We start from the raw sequence: 12,471 nt of genomic DNA, 5'->3' as shown, positions 1-12,471 counted from the left end.
AGTGGCATGAGGCACGAACTTTGTCATAATTGAGATTCTCTCTCAACAGCTTGTAAGTCAACCTCAACAGTCCTGACATACTCTCAGCTGGCGCACGATGCCTCAGCGTTGTGTTTCACTACGTTAAAGAGTTTATTTTGGTGTAGATGAGGGACAACTGCATTTCGGCATCAGCCAACACTTTGTTTTTTGAGCTCAAGCTCAGTCAAAACGGTGGCAGCACGCTTCCTTTCCTGTTCATTCCTCGTTGCGTAGGTCCTTTCTCTTCTTGTCCTCCTTCTGCCGCTCGTTTGCCCCACGGATCATTTGAAGGATCTTTTTGGTCAGTTTTGGTCAATTCAAGGTCTGATTTTTCGAACTCCTTAGGGGCCGAGATAACGTCCAAAAAATCAGCCAGTTGGAAAAGAACGCATGCCTTTTACTGCCCTTAAAGGACTCAAACCACCACGGGCACATTCGAAAAAGCTTAGAAGGCCTGTCAGTAGACGTATTAGTCAAAAAGGTGCTCGAGCTGTGACAGGAGATACCGGGTGAGCGCGAGTATAATTAAGGAATGCATACTGTGTCTCGTGGCAATAGCCCCTTCACACGCTTATGCTTCACGGCAATACTTCTGCGTATGCTTCACGAAGCTCACGTATGCTTACGATTTCAGTACAGAGGCGAAGCTGACTTTCGGGAAACGCCATTATGCAACGCACCGTTTCTTCCGAGCTTCGAAGCCAATCGTGAGGACCACAAATGCGGAGTCGGTGCCATTGCTGACGGCGGCGAATTCATTCAATGAAAAACACTGCACCCAATAGCGAGAAGCTTAATGGGAGATGCTACTGGAAAAAGTTTTTTTTTATTTCGTGACCTAGAACTTTGAAATTTTAGGTATTAGTAGAGTTTGTGATGCTTATTTCAAAACTGTAATTGGTTTTCTTGTAGCTGCAATAGTTCCAGAGTTCTAACTTTGATAACAGAATATAGTTTTTTTTGTGCACATTTTTTAGCTTATTAAAAAATTTCACGCTGAATCCCAATATAGCTCATCTTGCTGCACATGAGCAGTATATTGCTGAAAAGAACCTCAAATATGGGCATAACATGCTACATTTTTTAGAAAAAATCGAAAGTACCAAATCTATATTTTACATGTCCCCCATCAGCATTTCAAGTTATGAAGCAAAAAATTTGTGATGTGTATTGCAGCTTTATATAGATATCAGCACTGTAGAGTGTTTGAAGACGCTCTGTGCAAAATGTCGTTAAGATAGAACAATTTTAAGTGCATGAAAGTTTGGGCACCACATGTCTGCATTGCCTCAATATGCAAATTGAGAAAAACGCATTTAAAAGTTGTAAACATGTTTATTCTTCAACGTACAGTGGGATTTGCATGAAACTTTGTGACAGAATAGAACAATCCACCCTTTCCACAGTCAGTGTCTTTAAAAACATCCAGAACCATAGGTTCGTCCTTCTCGGCACTGGAGAATGGAGCCGTCAAGGCGCGCTCTCTTTGCCACATGGCGACGATGAGCCCTTGCCTCAGCTGTCTCACATGCAGACATTCTTTAACTCTTCTGTGGTCACGGGGTTGGCCCAAGGTGATCAGTTCATCAGCTGGCAATACAACAACCTCTTGAAGGACGTGTTCGAAGCTTTAATGTCCCTTGTTGAACCATAACACAGCCATTGCGGCTGCAGTTTCCACTGCTGTCCCAGATGCAAACTTAGTCTTCGGACAGAGAAGCCAGATTTTGCTGTCCAAAGATTTGAAGGACAGGGGTAATTGGAGATCACAAAAAGAGGCCTTCGTCCTGTAGTGGACATAAAACAGGCTGCTGGTGCTGCTGATGATGATACCACATAGCTGGACAGAACCAAGATAATGTTGTTTGCTGTCGCTTGGAGATACTCAGATTATTTTTTGCATCCTGCCTAATCACATCATTAGCCTTGATTAATTAATCAACTTTTCAAATATTATAAGTAGATGAAAGTGTCAATGAGAAAACTGTATAGTGTTATGAAAAACTCCTGCTACAGCTTTCTGTTCCTCAATACATGCTACACGAAAGTACGTTTCCGAGTGTGAAAAAAGCCTCCAAATACACGGAAACTGCCTCCAGCGGCCAGTTGCACGGCAATTTTGCAACTGGCTAGCTAAGTGGCATTTGCATATTTTAAAATCTTGGTACATGATAGTTGGGACACCCTTTACGGAATGGCAATGCAAGCCATAAAATTATTACTGTAGGGGTGGGTAGAGAAAAATGGTTTACTAGGGGAACTTCATAATGGGTTCAGACCAGGCAGACGGTTAAGAGATAATAGGTTTATACTAACTCAGTGCAGAGATATTCCAGTAGCCCTGAACAGACCATTGTAGATAGCATTTCTATATACGAAAGGAGCCTATGACAACATACACAGGGAATTGTTATGGGATATTCTGAAGCACGAAGGCACAGATGACGATTTCATGGAAGTGATCAAGGAGATATATAGAGACAACCGAGTTCAAGTTGTATCGGAAGGCCGAAAATGTAATGAAGTAGTGCGATTTCACCAAGCACTGAAGCAAGGATTCCCTCTACCTCCATCATTGTTTACGCTTTATGTTAAGGGCATAAAACAACTGGAAAACAGTCAATAAGGATTTCATATATCATACCCACGTAACAAATGGTGCAAAGAAGGTCCCCGCACTGATGTATGTTGGCGACATAGTGCTACTAGCGGACAGTCCATGATTTATAGGCACTGGCCAATAGGCATGGCAACAGAACTACAAATCTAAGCCTTAAATGTAGCACAGAAAAATATGGAATTATGATCTTAATGAAGAGAGGAATAAATATGTGAGGACGATTCAACAAGTTTTACCCATACATAGTCAAGCAATATAAATACCGTGGCGTAAACATAAATGAAGGAAATACTTATTAAAGCACCACTAACCAAGACAATCTGAAAATAAAAGGGAAGCTGAAAGTAGTAATAATGAAACATAGGGCAGTTTGGGGCAGCAATAAATATGAGGTGGTGCGTGGCATCCAAAGGAGTCATGGTTGCAGCGCTCAACTTGTAAATGCTATTTTGTGCCAAAAATCTAATATGTTGCAGGGGTTGGAAGTTTGCCAAAGATCAGTGGGCTGGTTGGCTTTGGGAGCCAACGGCAAAAACACAAACGCGGCAGTGCAAGGACACATGGGTTTGGCCTTGTTTGAAGCCAGAGAAGCGCAGAGCAAAATTAGTTTTGAAGAAAGACTCCGGAACATGGATAAAAATAAATGGGTGGCTAAAGTGCAGAAGTATTTGTATTTGAAAAGCATGGACACAGTATGTAGGAAGAGGTCAACAAAGTTGGCAACCAAGGACGGAATAATTGAAAGTTTGAATAGACAACCAAGAGCTATCAGAAAGAAAGTGAGAAAAACAGAAAGAGTGAATTGGATGCAAAGAGAAGAAATGAAAAAGACCATGGAGATTTACATGAATGAGAAACAGGAAATCAAAAGGGAAAGTCTGTATGGTAGCACGAAGGGAAGTGCCTTGCTATTTCATATCTGAGTTGGTTGCCTAAGAACAAAAAAATACCAGAGCAAACATTTGCAATTAGATGAGGTATGTGTATGCTGCAGCAAAAATCCGTAGACCACTACGCACATCCTAAAGGAACGCGAAGGGATTCACCCAAAGAGACCATTCCAGAAGCGCTAAGGACTTAAACTGGACGGAAGCATCAACAGGTCAGCAGTCGAGATAAGCAAGAGACGTTTCGAGTATTCGTAGAAGAGAAGCAGGGAAGAGATTGATACGACCGGATCCGTTACAGGCATAGGCAGCGGTACAAGGTATATTGAGAAGATTAAAAACATGTATGCAAGAATGGTAGCGGAAAAGCCCAAATAGCATACTGAGTAACTCAAGCAGGCTAGGTGGAGATTTGTCCCTGTTCTGTATCAGAGGGGATGCTAATAAATCATCATCGGTCAGAGGCCTTCCATAAGTGGCGCACGGAAATGCGGCGCCTTTGTTAGTGCATTTAAACTGGAAACCGTCTTCACAGTGACACCATAGCCAGGTTTCTGAATGCAGTGGAACTCTGTCGCTTGCAAAGGTAACTTACTTGCCTTGTTCATCAGCTGTTTGCTTCCCGGTGTGAGAGGCAAAATTAGAGCTTTAACACCGTATTTTACGGTAACCACATTAAAATTGAGTCTACGAAGAGGAGCAGTAATTCTGGACGGATTAAATAGCCCTTCATCAGTTCTTCTCAAGCGAGCAGTAGAGTCGAAATTTGTTTTACTGGGTGCTGTATGCGAATGTAATTCGCACAGGGAGTATTCTTATAGCACGAAATGCGTAATGAAAATGACTTGGTCGGAAGGAATGTAAAAATGCAATCAAATAAGCATTGACATTCACATAACCAAACTCCCTGGTTTTATTTCTTCGCCCGTATGGGTGCTATTATATAAACAAGAAGTATGGTAATTTGTGTTGAGCTTTACAAGTTTGCAATATAAATCAGCAATATTTTTTGCCAATAAAAATAACCTTGTTGTTCTGGGAAAAAAAGAACTATTTCTGGCCTTAGTTGAAATTAAGAAAAATAAATGGGCATGGGCAGGGAAGAGGAGGGAATGAGGAGAGAAGATAACCGATGGTCATTAAGGGTTACAGACTAGATTCCAAGAGAAGGGAAGCGTAGCAGGGGGCGCCAGAAAGTTAGGTGGGTGGATAAGATTAAGAAGTTTGCAGGGACAGCGTCGCCACAATTAGCGCATGACCGGGGTAGTTGGAGAAGTATGGGAGAGGTCTTTGCCCTGCAGTGGCGGTAACCAGGCTGATGATGATGATGATGATGAATCTTTTCTAGGCATGCACAGTGTATGTACGCATGTACTTTTCCTGCGTACTGTAAAAATAAATGGTGAGTGAGCGCTTGTGCTGTCGCCCTTCGTCTTCTGCTGCACACTAAGTTTCGATACAGTAATCCAATACCGCCTATCCATCCTATTGAATGAAAGCTTTACTGAAAAATAAAAAAAACACGATAAGATTACAGAAACAAATTATCACGGAAGGATTCCAGTTTTTTGAAAGAAGTATGAAAGTGATTAAACAAAACAGAACATGAACTTGCAGCAGAACTTATCATAAAATATTGTCACATAATGACAGTGAAGAACCAGACAGTAGAAAAACTTTAATAATGAAAACTATTGCTTTATTGGGCAAAGATGATCCCAGAAACTCAAAGCACAGCAATAGTGGTAAGCCAAGTCGTTGAAATCTGAACTAGCAGTCTAACACGTTGACTATTTATACATGACTCATTGTACATTTCAGTGCAATCGCTGGCGCTTGCGCACATGCTAGAATGCACATCACTTTTCGCAACACAAATGCAATCTACTTAGGCAAGGTCCTTTTGCTACAGAATCAGTGACATTTGAGAGGGTTTCAATACACGAAGGCATGTTCTACGCTGAGCTATAAGGTTGCAACAATGGTAACCTGTGAAAAACGGTCACTGGAACAAGATGAATAAGTATGCGTGTCAATATTTCAATGTGCTGCTTCTTTCCGACACAAAACTGAGCTGTACTCACAGCTGCCTCGGTGTGGCTGAGGAACAGTAGGAAGGCGAGGCGCCCCAGGGCAAACAGGGAGGTACCCATGGGCAGCTGGTGCAGCACATAGCGCAGGAAGCCCACCTCACGCACACGGGACAAGCTTGCCACCAGCACCGCTTCTGGTGCTGAAAGTGGGGCGAGGGTGCTTACTCATGGTGGCCATCCTTATGATGAAATGTTTGGCAAAAGAAAAAAAATGACATAAACATAGGTGCTAGTAAATGAAATTGTTGGAATGAGACAGCAGGACAACAGCATCAGTACTGAACTACAGTGCAAAGTGTTTGTTCAGTCAAGTTCCATTACCTAATCATTATGGTACCAACCAGATCGACCGAATCAACCAGCAGGTCGAACTGTAACAGCCAGCATTCCTTCTGCCCAATCGCTTTTTGTCCTTTCCTATTTTCTAGTAAATACTGGACGTTTCTTAACAATGTCACGGTTCTAAATTGCTGTATGAACTAAGCAAAAAAAACTGTGGTGCGTCTATCTCTAGGAGATGGTCGGCGACATTACTGCGATAAGAAATCTTACAAAGAATGTGTAACTAGGTGATGTTTTTCAACATGTTATATTCTTAGGGTACTTGGCACACTTTCCGGGTGCTTTGTATGTTTTATGTATGTTCGTATCTAACCGTTTTTCCACCTACTTAGTATGTCACTGGTTAGTCCGTGGTCACATACCGTATCAGGCTGCTGCGCTGACAACAGGTTTCAAAACAAACCGTCGGACGAACCTGGGTCCCTGGGTATGTACCAATGCGTATATATCTGCCGCTCTTCAATGAGCCTCTTTCACACTGACATGGGTCACTGTATATGTGGGACGGGGTAGGTACCGCTGTTCATCCCAACTCTTTGATGCCGACTTGGAGCACTTGGTGCGGGCCAGTAGGTGTGTGCCGTTCTTCAACAACTATATTGAGCCATCTAGCCCAAAATTGTGCAATCCTACCTTTGACTACTCGTACATCACATCCTTTTATGTAAGGTCATCTAAGGCATTTTGTCATAAGTAAACCACTTACGGAAATAAAAATCGGTTGAAATTTAGTGCCCCTCCTTGCCATCCTTCCTTGTCCATGTTGTCACCTATGCAATATGTTCCCAATAACTGTATCACACCAAATAACCCAAAAGTCTGTAATCCTAGATTTCCAGTTTCTAGATTTCTAGATTTCCATTTCCAGTACACTGGACCTTTTTATGTGTGGTCATCTAAGGTATTTTGTCGGCACTATTACATTGTAGAAGTCACATATAAAGATGTATTTACAATATTTACAAGAGAGGGACAACAATGAATAAATAAGATGGCTGTCGAGATCAGTTCTATCTGTACACATCAAATCGTCATCTTCAGACTGGTGCCACTCTTTTTCGCACCTTAACCTAACCCTCGCATGTAAAGGGGCCGTCCCGATGCTAACTATAAGGGAGGTGAACTCGCAGCAAAGTAAGGCTTCAGCCGGGACACATGCACAACGTCTGTGATGACACGCGAGTCTAGCGGAGCGATCTCGTAGTTGGCATCGCCACGCTGACGCAATATTGTGTAGGGCCCTGTGTAGCGTGGCCGCAGCTTTTCAGACAAGACGACGCGCTGACATGATGACCATAGGAGGACAGCGGAGATAAGAGAAAATCAAACGTCCCGATGTCGGCTGTCATACCGGATCTTCTGCGTGGTCCGAGACTCAGTGAGCCGGGAGCAGGTAATCTAGCGTGCCGTGCGAGCCCGGGTGAAGACTAAAGCCTCTCAATTTTTCAAAAGTAGCGCCATTCTTAGATCTTTCCGCCACCCCGCTCACCCTGGCGCGTCCTCCTCCACGCCTCCTGTCGCCCCAGCCTCCTCCGCTCCCCCATTGGCCAATCTGTGTCACGTGGAAGGAGGCACCGCGCTTTTGTACATTTTTTTCCTTTCCAGCGCGGAGCAGGCAGCGCGCTTTTGTATATTTTTTTCTTTCCAGCGCGCGCCGACCTCCATTGCTGGGCCTGCGCGACGAAAGTACGGCAGGCGGAGTGACGGAGCCCGTTAGCGTAATAGAATGTGCAGGGCCAAGAACTTAATTGCGGTGCCATGCTGCTGCGCCTTCGGTTGCCGCAAGAGACACAGCGAGGGCAAAAAGCTTTTTGCTTTGCCGTCCGGCGGGCGCAACGCAAAAGAAGTGTGGATTTGCAGGATCGGGCGGGCTGACTTCGAGGAAGTGGCAAAGAACGCACAGCTCAGTGAAGTAAGGGCCATGGCTACTCACAACCTCTTATTTTGAGCCTAGTTTACGCCTTCCGCTTCGAAAAAGTGTGTGTTCATGCTCTGCGTGGTTTTTAGCGCGTTGGTTGACTTTTGTTTTTCGAATGTGCTCTCTTTGTTTCATGTAGTTTCGCCTTGCGGTGAAATGCACGCTTCTGCCACTGGCCTGTGACATAAAAGCGACTCAATATCAGGGTGTGTTTTGAGCTCCACCAGAAGTTAGCACATTCTCGACGCTTTTGCAAGGCTCACTATGACTTACGGTGCAGTCTTTTAGCTTCGAATGTACGCCCGCATGTATTGATTTGGTTTGTGGTGATTAACGTTTTTAACGTTCCGAAGCGACTAAAGCTAGGATGGAGGTCGTAGTGGATGGCTCCGGATAACGTTATCTAGCTCGCCTGGGGAAGTTTAACGTGCACTTTAATCGTTTAGTCGTGCGTAGGCCGGTAAATTCCTCGTTGGCGTTTCATAATACTCGCGCGCTAGTGCTGCTTTAGAAGTTGGCGCCTCGGCGCGATTGTATTTCTTCAATAAATTTTACTTACTAGTAACAACTTGTCATTATTTCGTATTATTGACGGCGCCTCCAGGGCACCAAAGCGGCAATGGGAACACCAAAGCTAGAACCAGGGCTGGATGGGGCTCACCGAAGCCTGTGCATGCCAAGGGGCTGTAAGATCGCGGACAGCCAATTTTGTATGCGAACACTCCCGGCGACGCCTGCATTAGTGTAATGATACGTGCTCTTCAGAGGCCTCGGTTAGCCATTACATGTGCCCTCCTGGAGCAGTACTTGTATATATATATATATATATATATATATATATATATATATATATATATATATATATATATATATATATATATATATATATATCGTCACGATTACCAAAGCACCCCGCAATGAAAAAAACGGCCCTGTGCCAGGCATTGCTGACCGCACACAGCCGGAATCTCTCACGCGCCGACCGAACAAAAGTGTTCTGCAGGTACGTGAATGAACCCACGAAACTACGTACACATATTCACGCTGTCAACACCTGAAACTTTGGTAATTACGCGCGTGTTTAAGTACACCGCGTGCTTGCGTCGTGTTTCAGCAACACGAACTCTCAACGTCGCGCGCTTTACGCCTTAAATACGCCTTGAATAATGGTCATTTTCTCTATTTCTTCCGCAATTCCAACACGAAATTCTAAAGGCCAGTTACCGACTGACGAAGAAAGATATCGATTAAAAGAACTGCTCCGCAGGGCTCGAACGAACTTTTCTGCGGATTTCCTCCCGTAGCGTGTTAGACGGCAGGCCCACCAACAGCGGCGCCACCATCAAGGCCACGCCGAGCGGAGGAAGAGGGAAGCGAATGGCGCTACTTTGGGAGATTGAGGGGCTTTAGTGAAGACGTCTTGAGCGTATTCAGTGGGAGTGTTCATCGAGGAAGGAAGCAATGTGTCAACGGGCAAGGAAGGGTGGCAGTCGAACCGAAGGTAAAATAATAATCTTTATTTCAGACAACAAGGCCTCGGATACAAAGGGAAAAGGCAGATGTGCTCTGCCTACGGCACCCAAGCACCCGAATACACACTCAGAGCATGCAGCGACAGAACGAACATAATACACTACCGTTACATACACAACACAGTTTTATGCAAAGTAAACAACCGAACAAGGTACAAGCTTTTACAAACGTAAAGGAAAATTCCTACAAATAAGGAACCCTAGGATCACAAAAAATTTTGTATACACAAACTATATATTATTAGGACAGGAAAGATGGTAAGCTTTAACACTCTTTTTTAAAGAGTTCAGGGACATGCTTTTCTGAATAATTTCTATGGCCAGTGTTTGCCTGTTGAGAAGACTGGGAATTAAGTATGAAAGCAATTGGGTTCCATAGTTGGTCCTCACAAGTGGAGTTCTGCAATGGTCGTGCCTTAATTCGTAAGGCAAATTACTACTAGAGTGCAATTCAAGATATTTAGAAGGATCGAGCTTGATTTCGCTATAGACATAAGAAAGCAATTTCCACTCATATATTTGATTCACATTTAGAAGAGAGTGTTCGAAAAGTAGAAACCTGCATGGTCGTTATACGAGAGATTTTCGACATATCGTATCGCTTTCTTCTGTAATGTTATAATCAATCTCATATGATTAGTTTTGGTTGTAGACCCCCATATCAGCATACAATAGTGAAGATGTGAACGTATTAGTGTAATATAACTGCCATTTCAGCCATTTCAGAACCAGGTTTCTAATCTTGTAGAGCACACAGAGTGACCTTGACACTTTGGCATGAATTGTATTAATATGCTCGGACCAGCTCAAGTGTTCTTCAAAAAGGACACCTAAAAACTTGTAGATTGAAACATGTTCAATTACATTGTTTTCAAATGTAAGCTGAAGTTCAGAATCACCAGGTTTGTTGCGTGCTTTAAATACAATAACCTGTTTTATTGACATTTAATTCGAGTTTATATATATTCAACCATAATGACAATTATGACAAAGGGTGAAAAGCCAGCAGTACCATGATGGCACAAATTATAGATGAAGGTCACAGGGTAACGTGCTGTCCCAATCAGTGGTCATAGGAAACATACATAGATAACATTTCTGTCAACGTGCGATTGAGCCACTTCATCAGTCCATCTGTCTGAGGGTGTTAGGCAGTGGAAAGCTTGTGCTCGGCAGAACAGGAGCGAAGTAGGCCTTGTACTATTCAGGACAACAAGATGCGGCCGCAGTCAATGAGGAGCTGCATGGGTGCGCCACGATGGAGGGCGACGTCATATAAAAGGAAATCTGCCACCTCAGTAACATAGCTTGTGCGCAAAGCTAGCATGATCGCGTACCGGGTCGCATAATTTATTGCCAGATTTCGACGTCAGAAAAGGGCCACGATGATTGAGACCAATGAGAAAGAATGGTTCTGAGGGCACATTGATGGGGTGAAGGCATACAGCGGGCAACACAGCAGGTTTTTTGCAGCGCTGACAGAGCGCACAGGCTGCAACATAACGCTGCACAGAGTGGTACAGGCCTTGCCAGTAGAAGCAGCGGTGTATGCGTCCGTAAGTACGCAAAACGCCGAGATGGCCTGCAGTAGGGGCGTCATGAAACTGCTCAAGAACTGACATCCAGAGATGGCTTGTAAGAGTAAAAATTCTAGTCCTTCAGGGCGTAAGCTGCGACGGTAGAGAATGTAGTCGCAAACCACGAACATGCACAGCGTGGGCTCTGAATGTCCAGAATTGAGATGATTGATGAGAACACATAAGGAATCATCATGCTGTTGTTCAGTGCAGATGTCGTGAAGACCAGAAATGGCCAGGATGCAAGAGTCTGTGTCATACACATCATATTCAGGGCAGTTGATAGTATGACGGGAGAGGCAGTCGGCATCCTTGTGCAAATGGCCTGACTTGTATAAAACCACAGAAGAATATTCTTGGAGCCGTAGCGCCCATCTGCCCAATCGTCCAGTGGGGTCTTTAAGTGAGGAGAGCCAGCACAAAGCGTGGTGATTGGCAACCACAGAAAATGTAAGGCTGTACAAGTAGGGACGGTATTCGGGAACTGCCCAATCTAACGCCAGGCACTCCTGTTGGGTAATTGAAAAATTCCTCTCGGCGGGTAACAGGAGGCGGCTGGCGTATGCAAATACGAGCTCTGCGTTACGCTGCCACTGAACAAATAGAGCCCCAATTCCATGGTCACTGGCATTCTTGTGAAGTTCAGTGGCAGCAAAAAGATCATAATGAGCCAGCAATGGGACAGCCTTGAACAAGCGTGCGGGGACTGAGAAGGCTTTGGTTAGAGCAAAGCCCCACGTGAAAGCAACGTTTTTCTTAAGCAAATCGGTGAGTGGGCAAGCCGTTTCGGCAAAATTCTTGATAAAACGACGGAAATGCGAGCATAGCCGAACAAAGATTCTTATGTCAGTGGCAGAAGATGCAACAGGAAAGTTCTGGACAGCACGAATCTTGTCAGGGTCGGGTTGAACACCAGCAGCACTGGCCAGATGGCCAAGAATGGTAATTTGACGACGTCCAAAGTAGCACTTGGATGAGTTCAGCTGCAAACTGGTGTGTCAGAAAACAGCAAGAATAGCCGATAGATGAGTTAAATGACTTGAGAAAGTTGTGAAAAGACTGTGGCATAGTTTAGATAATACAGACATGTGGACCAGCATAGCTGCAAAGTAAAAAGTTCGTTCTTTTGAAGGTTGCCAGGGCATTACAAAGGCCAAACGGCATAACTTTGAATTGGTAGAGGCAATCAGGCATTACGAAGGCAGTTTTATTACAGTCAATGTCATCTACCGAGATCTGCCAATAGCTTGACAGGAGGTCTATCAATGAAAAGCACTTGGCTCCGTGCAAGCAGTCCAAGGCGTCATGAATACACGGCAAGACATCCTTTCATGTGGTATTGTTGAAGTGTCTGTAATCCACACAAAAGCGCCAACTGCGTCCTTCTCGAGAAGGACCACAGGGGATGCCCACGGACTGCAAGATAGCTTGATGAGTCAACATCATATCGACTTTTCATTGTACAACTTGTGATACAGCAT

General features: G+C 44.2%; 1 protein-coding gene across 3 annotated transcripts in view; it reads right to left on the bottom strand.

Annotated features, from left to right (window-relative positions):
* Positions 1 to 12,471, bottom strand: part of mtTFB2 (mitochondrial transcription factor B2) — a 221,260-nt gene that overhangs the window by 103,768 nt on the left and 105,021 nt on the right. For all 3 annotated transcript variants that reach the window (XM_065424247.1, XM_065424246.1, XM_065424248.1), the window contains exon 5: positions 5,613 to 5,761. In XM_065424247.1, the coding sequence (XP_065280319.1) occupies positions 5,613 to 5,761 (149 nt within the window). The remainder of the gene's footprint in view (positions 1 to 5,612; positions 5,762 to 12,471) is intronic.

The sequence above is a fragment of the Dermacentor albipictus genome, chromosome 7 (genome assembly GCF_038994185.2).
Source record: "Dermacentor albipictus isolate Rhodes 1998 colony chromosome 7, USDA_Dalb.pri_finalv2, whole genome shotgun sequence".
NCBI lineage: Eukaryota > Metazoa > Arthropoda > Arachnida > Ixodida > Ixodidae > Dermacentor > Dermacentor albipictus.
Note: the sequence above shows the minus strand (reverse complement) of the source record. Positions and strands in the feature narration are given on the sequence as shown.